At 38.2% G+C, this 21,629-nt stretch overlaps 1 protein-coding gene across 1 annotated transcript in view; it reads left to right on the top strand.

Annotated features, from left to right (window-relative positions):
- Positions 1-21,629, top strand: part of LOC111161323 (ATPase phospholipid transporting 8B4 (putative)) — a 230,823-nt gene that overhangs the window by 92,608 nt on the left and 116,586 nt on the right. The window contains exons 6-8 of the mRNA XM_022524918.1: positions 2,732-2,804; positions 13,391-13,461; positions 17,471-17,553. Of these exons, the coding sequence (XP_022380626.1) occupies positions 2,732-2,804; positions 13,391-13,461; positions 17,471-17,553 (227 nt within the window). The remainder of the gene's footprint in view (positions 1-2,731; positions 2,805-13,390; positions 13,462-17,470; positions 17,554-21,629) is intronic.

Here is a 21,629-nt window from a genome sequence, read left to right as displayed (position 1 = left end):
ACTGTAATTCCTTTATGAGAGCAGAAGAGCTTTCCCTGACAAAGGTAAAGGCAAAGTTTGTTGGTGCAGGTCTGTGGAGCTGGGTATCGTCATCACAGCCCATGAGGCCATCCTGTTCTCCCTCACAGAACTGTGATGCAAGCTTGGTTCAAACACGAGCCCCAAGAACAGCTGCACTACACATGGAGAGACAGGGAGCGTGTTTTCATTATTTCAGGATGATGACGAAATGCAATTGCTGTTTAAGCTAAAATCTTAGAAGAAGTCGAGAAATATTTCAAAGATGAGCTTTAAAGCAAATCTTCCTGTCTGCTGCTCCTGCTGGTTTGTCTTTGACGTTGTGTCATCAGTGGTGTTAGTAGTGGGTAGGACAGTAAAAACGGTGGGATACAGATGATTTAAATTCACTTGCAGGTCTTTATCAGCTTATTTTTTTTTTTTTTTAAAGATTTTTATTTATTTATTTGACAGACAGATCACAAGTAGGCAGAGAGGCAGGCAGAGAGAGAGGAAGGGAAGCAGGCTCCCTGCTGAGTAGAGAGCCCGATGCGGGACTCGATCCCAGGACCCTGAGATCATGACCTGAGCTGAAGGCAGCGGCTTAACCCACTGAGCCACCCAGGCGCCCTCTTTATCAGCTTATACTTGTTTAGTAAGTTTGGGTACTTTTGTAGCTATGATCCTGAATGCTCATTGAAATATACCTCTGAGATCCTAGTATTATCATTACCTGCCAAGATAGACTAGGAAATAATATTCTTGAAAATACCTCCTTTGTTTGGGGTTACCAGATTTTTTGACAGATATATACTCAAATAAGGGGTTTGACCAAGGTATCACCATGACTTACTGTAATTCCCATGGACACCAGCACACTTATACTAATTTTTTTTCAATTGCTTTGGTTTTACAGAGGGAAATAATAAGATACTACACTTGAGAAAAACAAGTTAGAGAGAACTTATGTGAGAAAACTCAGGTTTTGGTTTGTTCTCCCAAATAGTGACTGTTGCTGTTTATCTGTTCAAACTTAACTATAAAACATGAATTTTGAAATGTGTAAGAGATCCTCTAGAGTTGGTTCCCTTTTTACTTTGGTTGATTTTCCATTTGGGTGGAAAAGTTAGGGTGCAGTCTTTCCTAGACCTTATAGTAGATGGGAAGGAGGAATAAGTTCGGAAATGAAACTTAATATCATCTGATCTTCTTCTTAAAGCAGATGGCACTTTCAGTAGAGACTTAAGGGCAATTCAGTAGCAGTGCATTTTGAATAAATAAAGACAGGGTCTCTATCTCCGTTCATATCAACTTTTAGCTGAGATATTGTCCCCTGAGAAATGTCACTAATGCTCCAAAGGAGGTGGTGTCTGGGAGGAATAAACCAGCACATAATCCATATCTGTAAAAATAAATGAGATTTAGAAGACTTCCTAGGTTCTCCCATTGTTGTCGAGCTAGATAAAGTGCAGGAAAGTGTGGCATTGGAAAAGCGATTGAATTTTGGCTAGAGATGAAAATGCTGCAATTGAAAACTTTCCAGAACAACATGTACTTGGATCCGTATTAAAGAAAAATTCTTTGAGTGTTTAAGCCAAATGACCCAGCAGGGTTGATAGTGTGAGGCATATTTCACAGTTGTATAAATATTTAAACCTGTTTTCCAGCTTATAAAACAAGTAAATTAGTTTTTTTTTTTTTAACTGCAGAATGAAATTAATATGCCCACCTTCACTTGTTGGGGAACCTGTCCTTCTCATCCCAACCCATTCTTTTAAAAGGGGATTGCTAGGAAAGAAGTGTGCAGAAAGCTTTTAACTTAGAAAACAAAGCTGGTTTATGTTTCAGGGAATTTCAGAAGGGGTGATTAACATCATGGTAGACTGCCACAGGTGGTTTGTTTCCAGAGGGCCTATCTCCCTTACGTGTCACAGGGGGCCCAACCAACTAAACACAATAGCTTTTTATCATAAACCCTTTTGAATCTGGCAAAGGGTAGACTAGGGACTCCATTATATAGTAAGCCTAAAAGAAAGCAGGGCAGAAAGTCTTGGCCCCATTGTTCTCAATTCTGAGCTGCTGGTCCTAGCCATTAAATTGCCACCAAGCCTGTCCTTTAGCCACGGTGTTGATGGATGATTGGTAGGTGTTCTTTCTCATTCAGTCTTCCAAGACTGTTTTTATCATTCATTGTTGTTTATGTCCTTTCCAAAATTTTTATCCTTTTCCTCTTACTTGTATTTTAGCTATTGCCATGGACCACTTTCTTTTGCCTCTGGTTAAACAGACTTCGGAGACAATGGCAGTGATGTTTTATTTCTATATTTTTTTAATATAGAGTCTGAAAAGAATGTCAGTGACTGAATTTATTACTGCTCCCCACCCATCCCAACTGGCCATTGTTCTGGTCAAGGAAACAGAAGCAAGAGTTAATAGCTGGTATTTAAAGCTGTCACCGTGGGTGATGGAAAGATCACACAGCCAAGAGTTAGGCATCTTGAGTTTAGTCCCAGGGATACCCCTAACTCACTGGGTATCCTTGGGCAAATCACTTGGCCTCTCCGAGCCTTAGTTCCCACACCACTCAGGTGAAAAGACTTTGTTTTGCAAGGTCCTTGGAATTTAGCATTCTAGAGAAGTCTTATCTGCTTCTGTTATATGATGTACCATTGTGAATACATTCCCTTGATTGTTCTCTATTCCTGAAAATAATTAATTTTGTTTTTGTTCTTAGACTACAGAATGAAAAATGGATGAATGTCAAAGTGGGAGACGTCATTAAATTAGAAAATAACCAATTTGTTGCTGTGAGTATTAAGTATTGTTACAGAATTTATCTCAGATTAAAATAGCATATGTACTGAAGCATTTACATTTGCAAGTTTGGTAAGTCTATGCTAATTCATAATAATTAAGAAGAGAATACCAGAATGTATTAGTAAAAAGTCTCAATTATAAAAATGCTGTTAAAAATATATTGATTAATTACTTTGAATAGTGTGGGAACTCAGATAAGCCTGAGTAATTACCTCTTTTTCAATTTCCCTTGTGATCTTTTAAATTAGTAGATACAAAAGATTTTAAATCAAGCTGTCAATCACTTCATATAGATAAGAGCTTTTAAAATGCTCCAGAGTACTTTAAGAATGCAATTTTTTTTCTCACATATTTTGAATCCTATCCCTCAGTAATAGAATTATTACTGTTAATTTGCAATATAGTTAAAGGCAGTATGTGCTTCTTCCTGAGTGACCACAATCAGAAAATGTCTTGATTGTTCTGAACTAATAAAATGCAATTTATGAACTTTTGCTTTACATATGTATCAAATGCACTATAATTTATATTCTCAAGATGCCTGTGTTACAGTTTCCTTGTTAAAATTCAGGGTGTCAGTTCAATGACGATAATACATGTGATGAACTGTAGGTCATATTAAATGAAGGGCAGTAAGAGGTAACCAGGTCAGAGATGAAAAATTCAAGTTATTGTAGTCTTTATGTCAAATACACACTAGATTACTTATGACAATTTTTGTGTTCAGTGCAGTTTTATGTATTAAGCTGTGTTCTTCATTAAATTTGAGACATTTTCCCACAGGAAAAAGAAGTTGCCCCAAGATCTATTTATAAGAATAGCTCAGTGGAGACTCCTAACCATTCCCTTTCAGAAAATTTTTTCATTAATGCACCGTCTGTGCATTCTGATCTTCTAGAATAGCCTGTGCTAAGGAGACACGGGACCGGCCAGCTGCAAAAGAGCTCACCCTCTAAAGAGAAAAGGGTTTATGTCCTTAAAACCTCGGTTCTTTGGAAAATAGCTGAAAACCAAAAATAAGCACAAAGGTGTTGGCACAGCCAAGACAGAGGTCTCACAGTCCGTGTTCTGTGGCCTCTGCTCCTTGTACGTAGGACAGTCTGCTGCATTCTCACATTTTACAATTGACCCTCAAACAACATGGGTTTGAATGGCATGGGTCCCCTTGTATGTGGTCCCCACCCCCCCGCCGATATACATGGTATAATACTATAAATGTATTTTCTCTTCCTTACAACTTTCTTGATAACATTTTCATTTCTCTAGCTTACTTTATTTTAAGAATGCCATGTATCATACATACAACATACCAAAATAAGTGCTAATCCACTGTTTATGTTATCGGTAAGGCTTCTGGGCAACAAGAGGTTATTAATAGTTAAGCTTTGGGGGAGTCAGAAGTTACACATGGATTTTTTAAAAAGGTTATTTATTTATCATTTATTTGAGAGAGTGGGGAGAGAGAGCATGAGAGGGGAGAAGGTCAGAGGGAGAAGCAGACTCCCCATGGAGCTGGGAGCCCAATGTGGGGCTCAATCCCAGGACCCCTGGGGTCATGACCTGAGCCGAAGGCAGATGCTTGACCAACTAAGCCTCCCAGGTGCCCCGCACACAGATTTTTAACTGCATGTGAGGGTTGGTGCCTCTTACTCCCATGTTGGAGGGTCAGCTGTGTTTACTTTAATATTAGACACAATTTAAATTAGCTTATCCAGCTTATTTCCCAGCTCATTAAAGATTAAAAACAGTACATTTCGGGTGGCATCTGTTAGAAGAAAACACCCTGTAGGAAAGATGGAGACAGATATAGGTATCCTTTGTTATCTGAAAGCAGAGCATTTCTATGAAGCCTTGAATAAGCCAATCTGATGTAAAACAAAGAAACAATTACCATTAATTTATATGGACAACTTTTTGAGTATTCCCAGAGCCCCAAAATAATGTCTCAGGCCTTTCTGATACCTTAGGACACATCTTGCTAACGGATGCACAAAATGAGATAAAACACAAATGTTTACAGACCATTCAAAGTTATGGCGGCTTGATGTCAAAATGTTGAGGTTAGCTCCCCTGGGAAAGAGCGTGGTGGGGCTGTTATTGCTCTCTGGTGCACATGACCTTTGTAAGGGCTTACCGCAAAGCAAAGGCTGAATGCTATTTTTGCTTTTTCTTTTTTCATAAAAGTAAAAATCCTTTTTGGGTTTCTTTCAGTTAGTGAAAACAAGCACTAATATAGGTCTTCTGTAAAATGAAGTGTTATAATGCAAATGCCCCAAAAGCTGGGGTTATCTGTATAGTGGAAGGACACCAAAGGGAACTGGGTTAGAGCTGGGTCTGCTCCATTCCTTCAGTGATAGCAGTCTTTGTTCTCTGCCTTTGGTTTCTTCATGTGTCACATAAAGGTGCTAGACCATTATATGATCTCCAGGATCCCTTCCAGCCCTATGTGCTGTGATTGTCTCAACTGAGATGACTACAAGATTCTTGAAGGCAAAGAGCATATTGATTTGCTGGCTCTTTCACACCTAGTGCCGTGTTGGATCGTAGGGGGCAGACAGTAAGTGTCGGCTGAATGAATGTCAGTCTTTTGTAAGAAAGAAGACAGAGGGAGAAAATGGTTAAAAACTTTAAAAATTCAGGGTGTTCTGGATGAATGGGGTACTAATATACATCTACATGCTCTAATTAAGAAAAAAGCTAAGATATAGTCAGGATTCTTTGCTTAAGAAGAAAGGGCTTCATGCAACTTGTTTGAGTTCTACTTTCAATTAAAATGATTACAGTGAAAGAGTTTTGCTGCAGCTAGATAGTTAACCTGAACCCTCAACTTTTTTTTTTTTTTTAAACTGACATACATGGAATTCTAAGAAGTATGCATTAAAATTTTTTTGGGCAACGACTTTATGCCAGAAATGGTGTCAGGTTGTAGAGGAATTAGCAACAATTAAAGTATGCCACACATTTAACTGTTGTATTATTTGGAATTGAATATTTCAGTGGCAATGCTAGGTATATTCCTCCTTCAGGTATTCATAAAAACTGTGCATTTAAAGAGCCCCCTGTACATGCTCTAACAGGGATAAATAGATTGAAATCACTTGTTCACTAATACTCCACAAGTATTAAGTATAAGTGTGTTCACTTATCACATTCTTTGGGGTGAGTCCGAGAAAGGCAGGAATCAAATGTATGTCTCAAAGCTCCTAACTCTGTAGGACCTCAGCGCCAGCTTATCTGTGCTCCAGTTTGCCCTCTAGCCTTGGTATTGTAGTTTGTATTTCTCTTGGTTTTCATTCTTAATTGAGTTGTATTTTCCATGTTATAGTACACATGCTTGCATGTTCTTGCAAAACTGTCTATGCATTGAGGCATGGAAGGCAAGTGTACATGCAAGCGGCAGGCAGAAGAAAACTAGTCCAATGGGCATATCATTAGCATTGCTTTAAGATGAATTACACATTTAGACAAGTGTCCATGAGGTCATGATCCGTGTGTCCCTGCACTGTCCAATAGAACTTTCCACAGTGAGGGAAATACAACTTTGTGCCACCCAATGTGAAGACCAAAAGCCCCATGTAGATACTGAGCCCTTAAAATTTGGCTAGTGCAGTTGAGGAACTGAATTTAAAATTGTATTTAATTTTAATGAATTTAGGTTTTTAAAAAAAGATTATTTATTTATTTGAGAGAGTGCGAGAGACAGAGGGAGAGGGAGAAGCACACACCCCGCTGAGTAGGAAGCCCAGTGTGGAGCTCCATCCCAGGACCCCTGGATCATGACCTGAGCCTAAGGCAGATGCTTAACCAACTGAGCCACCCAGGTGTCCCAATTTGGATTTTTAAGTTTAGATTTAAATAGCCATATGTGACTTGTGGCTACCTGATTGGATGGCACAGAGTGGCGTTTTAATTGTGGCTACACGATGAGATGGGAATGCTTATTCTCCACTTCTTCCTAGGTCTCATTCTTCACATTTTCACTTGGAGGGACAGCCCCAAAATAACACTTCAAATCTATTGAACTTCCTTGCTCACTCTCCCCTCCCCCAATAGTGACTTCTCTAATTGCTGTCTGGGGTGGGGGTGGGGGGGGTGGGGGCAGTGTGCAGGACCCAGAGCCTCCTTCCTTCCCTTTTTCTTTGGACTCTGCCTGTGTGCACAGTAGCTTCTGCCTTGCTCCCTCATTCCAGCAATCTTACAGGAGCAGATCCTCCTGGTGGGGGTGGTAGGAGGGTCCTGGTAGTTCAGAGCCTCCCTTATCAATAGCTAGATGAGTCTAACAGGTCAAGTATTAGCAAGCCCATTGAGTCCACAGACCTATAGCCTGGCCTCCAGCAGCTTGCTTGCTTTATTTTATTTTATTTTATTTTATTTTATTTTATTTTATTTTAGAGAGAGAGTGATTAGGGGGATGGGGGTCGGGGGATGGAGGAGCAGAGGGAGAAGGACATGCAGACTCCAAGTTGAGTGCAGAGCCTGATGCAGGGTTCAGTCTCAGGACCCTGAGACATGACCTGCACTGAAGTCAAGAGTTAGACGCTTAACTGACTGAGCCACCCAGATGTCCCTCCACAGCTTTATTAATAACAAAGATGAAATTTTTTTAAAAGATTTTATTTATTTATTTGACAGACAGAGATCACAAGTAGGCAGAGAGACAGAAGGAAGCAGGCTCCCCGCCGAGCAAAGAGCCTGATATGGGGCTTGATCCCAGAACTCTGGGAGTCATGACCTGAGCCGAAGGCAGCGGCTTTAACCCACTGAGCCACCCAGGTACCCCCAAAGATGAAATTTTTATCTCCATTGATCTTGGTCTGACTCCTACAGTTAGAGCTTTATTGGTTTAATCTTTGGCTCAGTGAGGAACGGAGTCCTCCAAAACTCTGCGGTATGTCTTGATTAGCCCACTGTATTCAAAGTTTTTCTATGTCTAACTACTTGGCATTTACAAAACTATTTTTTAAGGGCAAACAAATGTTTTTATGGATGAATTGCTGTAATCACTTAGAAGTATAAATATACTTTATTTATTTAACTAATTTAATCTCTACAGTAGCTCAGTGAAGGCAGATTATGTACTATTATTATTGTTCCCATTTTACAGAGGAGAAAACAGTGCCATCAAATAGCTTGCCAATAGGAGAGCCAGGAGTTAAACCCAGGCCATCTGGCTTTTAACCCCACTCCTAATTGCTACCATATGCTGCTCCTTACTCCATTAAAGTTGTCATCCTAATTGCCTTGAACCTGGGCTTCCAGCATTAGTTTTCTGGCATGGATGCTGGAATTGAAGCGACCAGAGGATGTTGCACCTAATTCTGATGCATAACCTCTAGCTGTCCAAACTTAGAATTCTAAATTAATTTGTGTCAGCTTATCAGTACATTTTAAGTAAGGAAAGGAGCTTTCCTGAGATGACCAATTAGCTGGCATATTCCGAAGTTACTCACCTTTATTTTCCAGATAAGGAATCCTCACTGCCCTTCATTTAAAAAGAAATTTAAAACATATTTGGGCTGAATTTCCAGAACTCCTAGTTTTATTTTCGGTGCGGGGGAGGTGGGGGATGTAGAGTGTGATTCAGTCACTGCAAGACCAACATGCATTAAAAGAACTGAGTAAACTATTAGAAAAACATACTACAAAGCTCTCGATACTGCCAAGACTTGGACCCTGGGAGCCAGGCACACCTTCCTTCTTTACTTGATGGAAGCAATCTCGCGTTTTGATTTTCTTATCTGGGGGAAATAAACCCCCCACTGGACATGAACATATTTGAACATTACATGAATTTAGTGGTTTAGCTTACTTAAAAGAGTGCCCTCACCCTCAAAAGAAAGGCATTGAGGTGTTTACAACCGTAAAGGTTTTGTTTTAAAACAAAGGCATTCTTCGGCTACATGGATTGGAAATTTCACCTTCAGAAATGAAAGAACTAGAAAGATGAATCTAACCTAAACTGCAGTCCTGACTGAATGTGGGCTTTGGCTCTTTTTGACCCATCTCCTCTTTCCTAATCTTTGACTCATCTAACCTTTCCTAGAACCTTGGTCCTTCCTGAGAGGCTGTTTGACAGTCTAATTGCCCTCTTTCTTATTTTAAATTTTATAGCTTCAAGCCAGAGTTACTTGTTTCACTCTAATTGTTGTAAATAAACTCTTTTATTTTTAAATAAAAATACGTGAGACAGTAGAAAGTTGAAAATTTCCAGAGACAGATTTTTTTAAAAAAACTTTTATCTAAGCTGTATTGAAAAAGAAGCTTCTTGGTGAAATTTAGAGGTGCAACATGTATTTTCTATATGTTGCATGTACATGTTGCAGTACATGGCCAATGTTCTGTTAGTAAGCAATTACTAATTTGTGGGGGTGAAATATATAAGGCAAGGATGGCATGTTTTTTTTTTTTTTTTTTTTTGACTAAAGAAGGGGTGGACCCATGAGTAAAAACTATGATGTCCATTATTAGTCTCCTTTCCACCTTCTGCTCTTTCTCCTGTCTTTTTCTTATTCATATCAAATTCATTTAATTATAAAAACCAAAACAATGTATTAGATTCTAGTAGACACTCAGCATATATTTGTTGGATCTGAAATTTAATTTTTATTTTTATTTATTTTTTAAAAAGATTTTATCTATTTATTTGACAGAGATAGATCACAAGTAGGCAGAGAGAGAGAGAGAGGGAAGCAGGCTCCCTGCTGAGCAGAGAGCCCGATGCGGGACTTGATCCCAGGACCCTGAGATCATGACCTGAGCCAAAGGCAGGGGCTTAACCCACTGAGCCACCCAGGCGCCCCTGAAATTTAATTTTTAAATAAAAATATTACCTACAATCTTACACATTTTTATTTTTACAACTTCATCCTCATTTTTGTCCATATCAAACCTATTTTCCTGTAAGTATAATCATATTGCATATCATTATACTCTAAGTATAACCATATTGCATGAGCCATTTTTAGACTACAAAAAAGGAGATAATATTGTAGAGGTTAATGAAGATAAAGAAGAACTTTATGTGTGGAAATGGCTTACAAGAGAGATTTGAATATGGCATTCCAATTCTACAAATTTATCCTTCCATCAGGATATGGGGTCAGTACCCCAATATTCTTCACTATTGTGGTTTTGGGTTTTGAACATGAACAAAGTGAAATCAAACAAAGCAAAACACTTTGTTTTTCATGGTTCTATTCCAGTGAATTTGTATCCAAGCAGAGGAAAGAGTGTACATTTGGGATCGGAGCTATAAATTCTAGTTCTAGCTCTGCTCTTTAAGCTCTGTGTGGCCATGAGTATGGCATTTAATCTCTTAGGACCTTTTAGAAGTGACGAAGCTCTCACCGTGACTTTGTAAAGGCTATGGACTTTACATGAGATAATTTAGTTCATCTACTGCTTGTGAGCCAGAGATGACCTTCCCAAGGTTTCTTATTCACATATAGGAACAAAATTACCTCCTCACAGGGTTATTGAAAGAATAAAGTGATACAGTTGTGAAAGCATGTTTTGTGAACTCTTAAAGAATTATGTAGCTTTTTGGTGTTATCATCGCTTGAGATTTTGGTTTATTCTTTATATCAGCAAACAGTAATTATGCCTAATAAACCTATGAAGATAGTGTTGTTGGTTGTGAGGACTCAGAGCCATGAGGCTCTTTGTCAGCTACCAATCTGATATATTCTTCCTCATTGGCACCCCACCCATAGCACTTTGGTAATCAGACTTTTAGAAGCCTTATCATATTCTGCCTGTATTAAACTCTACAATCCTTGAAGGAAAGATATTTTTGTTCATTTTAGTATTCCAGCTGTATGTGCCTTCAATTGTCTGGATTCATATCCTGATATGTCACTTACTGTGTCACTTCAAACAAGTTACTAAGCCTCTCTGGGCCTCACTTTGCTCATCTGTAAAGCGGAGATAACAATAGAACCTACGCTATAGGATTTCGGTGGGAGTTAAATAAAATATTGCATGTAAAGCTCTTAGGATAGTACCACAGACATGGTAAGCCCTCGCTAAATACCAGTATTATAAACCCCTACAACTCAAATACAGGTTTCTGGATCAACTAGGAATTGGGTACCCTGAGAGATACTGAAAGGGACAGTGTGAGGAGGCTTGATCTGGGGCTCAGAGTTATGGAGCTGGTGGGGTTCTAAGACCACCCCTGAGTTGCTGCACTCATGGCCCAGAACCTCTGACAAAATGATGATGACCAGGAACTAACAGGGCTCTCTTGCCCTACTGCAGCTTTCTTGTCCTTTTCTTTTTAGAATTCTTACAGAATTTTAGAATTCTTACGGAGTACACCTGGAAATAGGAGCACTGTGTGATGAGTGGCGGACTCCTTATTTTTCTGGAAGCCCCTATTAGTCCTGCCCCTTCACACTTCCTCAGCAACTGTGATGAATTTAAAAATTCGAAGGGAAGGTGTTAGGAAAAGGGAATGGCGAAGCTCTGCAGTGGGGCAGGGAGAATAGGGATGAGTGAGGGGTGTGCAGGATGGGGATTAGGGAGTAGGGAAACAGTAGCAAGGTTCCAGGGACATCAAAGGAAAAGATGACTACAGAGGGTACAGGAGGAGGTGGGGAAAGTGGAAGGTAGGAATGTAGATGACCCAGGTTCTCAAGGGGTAGACAGGGCAGGAGGAGTTAGCTCAGAACTTGTGGGCTTTACAGTTCTCAGTAGCAGTCTTTAGGAAGTTGAGTTAGTGCTCAGGACAGAATCTAGTGGCCAGGTAGTGATGGTGCCTCACTCACGTGTTCTGAGCCAGTATCGGACAACCGATCCTCCCTTTGTCTACTAACATCTAAGTGTTGAGCAACTAAGCTCAGTACTAAATAGTAGCATCAAATCATCCTTACGGTGCAGAGTTTAGAAGAAAAGCAATTCTGGGTATAAATGGGGCTTTTTCTCTGAACTTTATAACTATTTTCAATCACAGAGGATGAGAATTGGAAAATTTTAGATTTTACTTAAAATGGTCCTATGAGGCTCAGGGGAGGAGAGGCATGAAGCTGTACTGCTGTCATATCCACTGAAATTTCAATGTGAGAAGTAAGACTGTGGTGAATTTTTGAAAATACTCTTTTCTTTTTAAAATCAAAGTGTAATTTTTGGCTCAAGATTTGTGTACAACTCTTTTTCTTAAATTTTTTAAAAAAATTTATCATTATGTTAGTCACCATACAATACCTCATTAGTTTTTGATGTAGTGTTCCATGAGTCATTATTTATGTATAACACCCAGTGCTCCATGCAATATGTGCCATCCTTAATACCCAGCACCCGGCTAATCCATCCCCCGCCCCCCCAACCAAACCTTCACCATGAGAGATTGTGTACAACTCTTTAAACGTTCTCTCTGTAGTGGGTTTGCTGTAGTCACATTGTAACTATTCAGAAAATAATTTTCCTCCTCAGCCTTCTGTGACTGTTGTTAGAGTTGAGGAAGAGTCTTGATATATAAACCTATTTATTCCTTTAGAGGATTGTTATTGAGTTATTTTTCAATTCTGTTTTGTCACAATTCAGACAAAACTGAACACACACATGTATATGCTTCTCCCCCACATCTAAATTTGAGTTGGAAATTTAAAAGCTTGAGACAATGAAATAAGTGGATTGATTCTAAATTTAACCTCTAAATTTAACTTGAGAATGGGACAATTCTACACAATTGTTAATGTGTCAAAATAAATTGTTAAAATTTTAGTCAATTCATTTTAGACCTTCAGATCTTTCAGAATCTCATAAAAATCCTTACTTTAAAATGAGATTTGAAATAAACTGTTCCCCAATATAGGAAGCACCCAGAATTCTAAAACTGAATTGTGATAGGTCATTTCCGAAGCTCAAATGGACAGCTGACTGGAATGATTTTACGTCTCTGAAAGACCCACAGCTTGGTTTCTGAATGTTTTCTGCTGTCTTTTGGAGCATTTTCTAATTCTTTCTTGCCTCTTGCTTAGCCCCTGTTTTATTTTCTCTTTTCCCTTTTTTATACCCCATCATTTTTTTCTTACATTTTTAATTTTTTCTTTTAATTTTTCTTGTTAAATTTTCCTTGCCTGCTTTATTTTTTTTTCCTATGGTTTTCCATTTACTCCTACTTTACTTCTATCCTTTCCCTGTCAGCTTTGCCTGATTGCTACTTTTAAGTCACAATACTAGAGAGAATTAAAGTATGTGTATGGAAACATTTCCAATTATTTCACTTATTGGGGAAAATTTTATATTTTCCAATAGTAATTATCAAGACGAGAATGTAGAATTTTATCTGTTTCTTGCAAAAAAAAATGAAGTGGCTATTAATTTATATGATATCTCCTGCTCTTGCTTATATTCTGATATTGAAGGGGGTGGACCCAACAGGAACAGGGAAGGAGAGGGAAGATTTGATTTGGGGCATATATGGCAGAGAAGTGGAACAGGATTCTACCTCTCTCACTTTTTTAATCTAAGGCTGTCCTGGCTCATTAGTTAGTAAGGGTAGTATAACAAAGAAGGGTTTCAACCAGTCTTCCCTTCTCATATATTCATTATGATTTTTTTTTTTTTTAAATAGGCTGATCTGCTTCTCCTATCAAGTAGTGAGCCACATGGCCTCTGTTATATTGAAACTGCTGAGCTTGATGGGTAAGTTTTTAAAGTTAGAATAATTATTTAGATTAGTTTTTAATTTAGCAGTAATAGCTTTAGGAATAGTATTCAATCTAAACCTTATTCCTCATTTAATTTTCTTGGAACAAATGAGAGTCTAACTTGCAAATTCCATTCGTTAATTACTTTGTGGCTCCTTTGAAAGCTCTTTTTCTCTTGAATTTATTTTCTTTCCAAAGCAGTAAGTTAAACATGTCTGTGTGAATTATTGTATAGGACTCTTTATTCATATTCCTTAGAAAAGTTTTGTTTTGTTTTAGTTTTTTTTTTAATTCTATATGATTCTCCAAGGAAAATTAGAGGAGTATTGATGAGTTTCTGAGGAAAGAAGCATTGATGTTACTTTAGAAGGCAATCTTTTGGAACTGGGTGAAATGAAGGTGAAGAAGAAAAGAGAAATGGAGTTTTGACATTAATGTTAATCGAAAAATTAAGTTATAGAGAACATAGCAGTTCTGTTTCAGTGGATTCAATATGGCTGGCATAAAAACATTTATTGGATGTTTACATTTTAAAAGTACTATTACATTCTTTAGATGGATTTTATTACTTAATTCTGATGTAGGTAGTATATAAGCCCCATTGTATAGTCGACAAGGCTTAGAGATACTAAGTAATTTACTCCAAATTTCTCAAAAATGAAGCCAGTACTCATACCTGATAGTCTGACAAAAAAGCCCCTGGTTTTAACGCTGCCTCCCAAATCATTGTTCTACTGGGCTATTCAAATGGAGTGTGACATGTGTGATCCTACCCTTGGTTTGGGCAGAACCTAAAATAGTGCTGAGAGGGAATTTTATGACACTAGATGTATATACTTGAAAAGAAAAAGAGTCTTAAATATTCCAATGTTCCATCTCAAGAACCTAGAAAATAACAGCATAAACCCAAAGCAAGCAGGAGGAAGGAGATAAAGACAAGAACAGAAATCAATGAACTTGAAAACTGAAAAACAAGAAATGGAAAATTAACACAACAAAGAGTTGATTCTTTGAAAACATCAATAAACTTTATAAACCTCAGGAAGACTGAAAAAGGAAAAAAGACACGAAATAACAATATCATGAATGAACTGGGGATATTATGACAGATCATTAAGATATCAGAAGGATAAGGAAATCCTACAAGCAACTTTATGCACGTAAATTTAACAACTTAAATGAAGTAGACCACGTCATCAAAAAACAAACTACCACAACTAATTCAATATGAAATAGACACTCTGAATAGCCCTGTAACTATTAAGGAAATTGAATTCAAATGTAAAACATAAAACTATAAAAGTTTTAGGGAAAAACATAGGAGAAAATCTTCAAGATCTAGGGCTAGTCAGAGTTTTTAGACTTGACACAAAAAAGCACAATTCATAACAGGGTAATTTGATAAACTAGACTTCATCAAATCATTCAAAAATTGTTGCTGTGCAAAAGACCCTATTATGAAAAACTAAGCTATAGACTAGGAGAAAATATTTATAAACCATCTATCTGACAAAGGATTTTTATCTTGAATGTATGAAAATTGCTCAAAACTCAATCCTAAAAACACAATCCAATTAGAAAACTTGCAAATGATATGAAGGGACATTTCACTAGACATGACATGCAGATGGCAAATAAGCATGTAAAAAAAAATGTTCAACATCATTAGCTGTTAGGGACATTAAAATTCAAACCATGAGGAGAAACATACCTATCAGAATGGCTAAACTTAAAAATAGTGACAACTCCAAATGCTGGCAAGGATGTAGAGAAACAGTATCACTCACACATTGCTGATGGGAATGTAAAATACTACCATCACTCTGGAAAATAGGTTGGCAGTTTCTTAAAAAGCTAAACACACAACTACCAGATAACCCAGCAATTTCACTCGTGGGCATTTAATTCCATAGAAATGAAGACTTATGTTTACACAAAAACTTGTACGCAGATGTTTATGTCAGCCTTATGTGTGACATCCACAAATTAGAATATACTTATATGTCCTTTAACAGGTCAAACAAACTATCCATATCATGGAACACTATTGAGCAATAAAAAAAATAATGAAATATTGATACATAGAAAAACCTGGACAAATCTTCAGATAATTATGTTGAGTAAAAAAAGGCAATCCCTAAAGGTCACATACTATATGATTCTACTTATATAACATTCTTGAAATGGCAAAACTATAGAAAGGGACCACTGATCAGTGGTTACCAGGAATTAAAGATGGCCTGGAAGGGGCTGGGAAGTGGGTGTGTCTACAAGGGGTAACCTAAGAAATCCTTGTGATGGAAATGTTCCCCATCTTGACTATGTCAGTTTCAGTTGTGATATTGTGATATTGTAATACAGTTTTGCAAATGTTACCATTAAGGGCAACTGAGTAAAGGGTACACAGGATTTTTTGTATTCTTATGCTGAAAATCTTTTTGAAGTTTGAAGTCAAGATAATGAAGCATGTTAAGGAAGAAAGAGTATGGCATGACACAAGATCAGGAGTCTTGGCAAATTTTTTTTAATCAGTAAGTCCTATGTGTGATGATTATTTCCTTTAATTTTCCACATCTGAAGATGGAAGTGAGATATTGAAGAGAATCCTGAGGAAGTAACCTAAAAACCTTGCTGAATGACATGATGTATAGAGCTGGGTTAAGGAATGAGGGCTGTCTGGCCTCGATGGGGTCACTGAATGTTTCAATTATTTGAAAAATTTGTTTAAATGAATGGATACATTGGTCTTTTAACCTCAACACCACTATCTCACTCTTGTCCATCAAGCCCAGCTCAGTTTCTGCCTCAGTTATGAAGTTCTTCTTGAGTATCTCAACCCCTACATATTTTTGCATCCTAGGAACTGATAGATTTGGCAATTAGTGATCCATGAGATTACTATTAAGCAAATTAACTTCAATTATATATCCAAATTAGTGTTTCCTGGAGAAAGCTATTTAACCAAAGGGTATTCCTTGGATTGATTTCATGTTGTCTTAACATCATCATGAAATTCATTTACAGGAAATTTAAATTAAGTGCCCTCTTGAGCACCTGCTTCTCGGTTTTCTAAATTCAGTTATTTCATGGTTTGTCATGTACTTACAAATAGTGATATTTGCTTTTTACCTACCACTTGTTTCCCTCAAGAGAACAGTAACCCTTGTGGGGGCAGCACTGAATCTCATGGGTGACTATGGTATGTATTCAAATCAGTATTTGTTGACTGAATGAACTCACTGCTAAACACTTCCATAAAAGATAGAACTCTGACAGATGATGTTAAGCTACAGTAGAAGAGAATTAGGTTGAACTCAGTGAGAAAACTGGCGTGACAAACCCATGTATGCAAGATGTGAGCAATGGCCATAGAATCATGACAGCTGGTCATTTCATGAATACCACAGGGCCATCCATCCAATGTCTGTGTGGTTCTGCCTGGAAGTAGATGATCAGCTCACTGTGACCTGCCGAATTACTGTCTGGTTGTATGATCCCAGACTTACAGGATTTTTGGCTTGATTCTCCATGAGAAAGAAAGCTGCATTCCTTTTCCCATTTAAATTTCAGCTACTATGAAATTAGCCATGACCATCTTTTACAACTAAAATTCCTATGTAGATAGTAGACTCTAGAGTGATACTGGCCTCCTTTATTTGGCAACTGTGTTCCCATTCCTAATATGTTTTGTAACTCATGCATGATGTCTGAGTGGATTCGAATGAAACCATATTTATTGTATCCTCTGTTCTTTCAAATAAAACAGATTACTGTGTGTTGTTATACAGATGTGCCATGTGTGGAATGCCAACTCTTAGGAGCATGCAAAGCCCTGTCCACTTTACCGAGTCCACTTGACTGAGAGGTGTGAATGACATTTGAAGGGCGTTTCTCGAATCTCTTGTGTTGGATTTTGCATGTGCTGCTCCCGCCTGATTACTTTATGTAAGATGCTGTTGGGCTGTTCCATATAAAAATTCATGTCGTGTCAATTAATTTCACAGGGAAACAAACCTTAAAGTCCGCCACGCACTATCAGTTACCTCAGAGCTTGGAGCAGACTTTAGCAGACTTGCAAAATTTGATGGTAAGTGTTTAAAACAGAAAAAACCCTCAAAACCCAAAAGTAATAGAACTAATTATCTGAAATCCAATTCATGTTCCCTTTTATTTGGTGGAAGGACATAAAATTCTGCAGGCATCAAAGCCTGTAATCTCTTCTCACGCTAAAGAGTAAAAATGTTTACCAAGGGGATAGTGGCTTTATAAATTCATTGTTCATTTCATCCTTGTTCCCTCTTCGGTAGATCTCATTTCCTCTAGTCCCACAGTACCCTTTCCTTGCCTGACCTTGGCCTCCCTGGGGCCCTGTGCAATTTGCTGAGCATGAACACAGGCCACACTTGTATTTCTAACACTAGATCTAGCCTCCATTCCTTTTCTGGCTCCATAACAAAGACCAAATACTGGGGCACCTGGGTGGCTCAGTGGGTTAGGGCCTCTGCCTTTGGCTCAGGTCATGATCTCAGGGTCCTGGGATCGAGACCCGCATTGGGCTCTCTGTTCAACCGGGAGCCTGCTTCCCCCTCTCTGTCTGCCTCTCTGCCTACTTGTGATCTCTGTCAAGTAAATAAACAAAATCTTCAAAGACCAAATACTAGACTACAGACATCACCAAGACGATAATCCAGCCTCATGTATTTCTGTATCGTGCAAAATGCCCGGCATAATGTCTTAAATGTAGAAGGTATTCAGGAAGAACATTCTGGTGTATTAATCAGTCACTTTTTATTTTAGACCATGGTTTCCTCATCACCATCTTCACACCACTCAACCCAGTCCCTTCTTCTCAGCATGGGGAACTATTTCTGCCTGTTCTGTTCCAGCTAGGTCTTTTTCTTTTCTGTTAAAGCTCTCACAGAGAAACAAAATCCTTCAGAAGTCAAAGGGAAGAACCACTAGTGGCAGGACTGTAGGCACCGTGACAAGCTTTGGGAGAATCTTCGGGGTCTTCCTCCCATTGCTCAGTGATCTCTAGTTTTACACACTTGTATGTCTGGCCTTGAATATCAATATTTCCATATAGATTTTTTTTTTAAATTTTGTTTTATTATGTTTTTTCAGTGTTCCACATTTCATTATTTATGCACCACACCCAGTGCTCCATGCAATATGTGCCTTCCATAATACCCACCACCAGGCTCACTGCCCCCACAGCCCCCAAATCCTCAGTTTGTTTCTCAGAGTCCACAATGTCTCATGGTTTGTCTCCCCCTCCAGTTTCCCCCAACTCACTTCTCTGCTCCATCTCCCAATGAAACCATATGATAATTGACTCTCTCTGTTTGACTTATTTCACTCAGCATAATCTCTTCCAGTCCCATCCATGTTGATACAAAAGTTGGGTATTCATACTTTCTGATGGAGGCATAATACTCCACTGTATATATGGACCATATCTTCTTAATCCATTCATCCATTGAAGGGCATCTTGGTTCTTTCCAAGTTTGGTGACTGTGGCCATCGCTGCTATGAACATTGGGGTACAGGTGGTCCTTCTTTTATTTATTAATGAATCTTTGAGTTTGAGACTATCATCCAAATGTTTTCTTTTGAATCCACCAATGAAAAATGTGGTCAAGGGTCTTAGCATGATCACATGAGTTAAAGTGCAGGCAAATTTTTATTATAAAATTTACCCAATGCACAGCTTAGAGTTTATATTGCCTGTACTTTGCATTCACCTATAAATTCTGTCTGGATTCTGTTAATATTTTAATCTCTTAAATGAGTGCTGTTATAATACATGGTTTTTTTTTTTTTAAGATTTTAACTTATTTATTTGACAGACAGAGATCACAAGTAGGCAGAGAGGCAGGCCGAGAAAGAGGGAAGCAGGCTATCTGCCGAGCAGAGAGCCTGATGCGGGGCTTGATCCCAGGACCCTGGGATCATGACCTGAGCCGAAGGCAGAGGCTTTAACCCACTGAGCCACCCAGGCGCCCCTATAATACATGTTTATAGAAAAAAGTACTCCTCTAGTTTGGGATTTAAGTCAGGGGAATAGCCAGGAAACTTTGAATTGCCCAAGAAATATTTTGATTAGAGTAAAACAAATTACAATATTTTCTACTAAGTAATTTTTTCAATGAAATTTTACTGTTCTAAGAATCCAACAAAAGTAAGTTGTGTTCATGAATCAAAATACTAGCTTAAAATATTTCATAGAATATTTACAAAGTCCTAAAGGGGCAACCTAAATATAATTTCCCATTACTAATTTCTTTCTTGGCAGACCTGTACGTTTATTCCTCTATCAACCTATGAAGGAGTAAAAATTCATGCTTTTTGGTTTTCTTTACCATAAAAAGGCAGAAAATGATTGTTAAAATTACCTAGTTCACTTTCTTTGATAGTGGCACAGAGAGCCCCTACTGTGATTCAGTTCAGCCAACCCTGAAATAGTTGTGTAAACAGTAAAAGGTTATTTCTTGCTCATGTCACATTCTGATGTTAGGTCAGGCAGCCTTCTCCATCTTAGACCCATGGTGCCTAGACTAATGGCCTCTAAGGTTACCACATTAAAGCAATGACTAGATGAGGGGACATGCTGACTTTTACCTCCTTCTTCCTCTCACGTTTCACTAGCCAGCATGAGCCACATGGGCCTGGCCTAACTGCAAGGGAGGCTGGGAAATAACAAGGAAGTATATTTGTTGAGCACTGTCTTTACCATACTCTCCAAGAACTCTGATCATAGGTCACTGCGAAGATAGGGTATCAAGGGCCAGGATGGAATAAGGTTGATTTCTTACATGCAACTGCAGGAATGGGGCCACAAATCCTCCTTCTTAGTCAGAATATGACTCCTCTTATTCTCAATCCCCTCTACCCTTTTCAGCTTTTTCTTTTTCTCATAGCAGATATCACTATCTGACATACTCCATAACTTGCTTATTTTCTAAGCAAGTTTCTATTGTCCATCTCTACTTGCTGCAATGCAAACTGCACAGGGATCTTTGTTTTGCTCACTGATATATAACACGTTCCTAGAACAATGCCTAGTGTATAGTAGGTGCTCAAGAAGTACTTGTTCAATGCATGAATAAATGGTTGCAAATGCCAGAAATTAGAGGGCAGGATCAACATCAGGCCCCAGAAAGACAGGGAAGAGGGGCCCAAGGTAAAGGGATTGGGAATGGTGGGTGGAAGGATGGGGTGAGACAGCAGCTTCCTGATGGGAACTTGCAGGATAAAGCAAGAGTGCTGGGTCCGCTCTTCTTGGAAGATAGGCGGCTGAGAGAGGGATCATCTGATGTGGTGGTTTTATAATGTCTTTTCTTCAGAATCCTTTTTAAACAAAATTTAACGCAGAAGCCCAAAATGTAAGCCAATACAAGTGGTGCTGCTCAGATTGAGGCAAGAAAACATTTCCTCACCTAAAACAGTTCCTTTCTCACAGATGGAGTATCCTGAAAGATTAAGAAACTTGCTTATATATAAACTAGTCTTTTAAAATATGTCATACAATTTATTTTTAAACTGTGTTAACAGTTATTACTAGATGTGGCTTGAATTTGCTTCACAGAGCATAGGTAACTCAACAAATCTGTCATATAATTGTTTTCTCAAAGACAGCACAGACTTCTCTTTTTTCTTTTAGTCATTTATACTTAAACTGGTCACTTCTCAGAAAACACATAATCCCAAATTCATAAGGCTGGTATACTTCTGGGCTAAGAACCAGATTTTTGCTGAATTTACTCTTTCATTCTTGAACTTTGGGTTGAATTTCAATCTACCTTAAAGTTTAAGGCAATATGGTATTTTATAGGTTTAATTTTGTTAAAATATAATTTCCTGTTTCCAAGAAAGCATCTTGAAATGGATAGAGGGATTAAGGGGAAATGAATTAGATACAATATACAAATTAGATTTCCCCTGTTAGCAGCCAAATTTAAAGCCCAAGAAGGTGATGTAAGATGTAGTATGGAAATTCTTAAAAGAGATGGGACACTTAGTAAACACTAAATTCTTCCCACGAATGCTCTTGCTTTTAAGCCCTAGTTTAGGCATGTTCTTTTCAGCATCTCCCTGACTCTCTGACATATGCAGTCACATATTATACACTGTACACACACATTTCTTTACCCAGTCCACCAT

This window comes from Enhydra lutris, unplaced genomic scaffold, assembly GCF_002288905.1.
Source record: "Enhydra lutris kenyoni isolate GAN:26980312 unplaced genomic scaffold, ASM228890v2 scaffoldscaffold4, whole genome shotgun sequence".
Taxonomy (NCBI): Eukaryota; Metazoa; Chordata; class Mammalia; order Carnivora; family Mustelidae; genus Enhydra; species Enhydra lutris.
The sequence above is the reverse complement of the archived record's forward strand: the minus strand, read 5'-3'. Positions and strand labels throughout refer to the sequence as shown.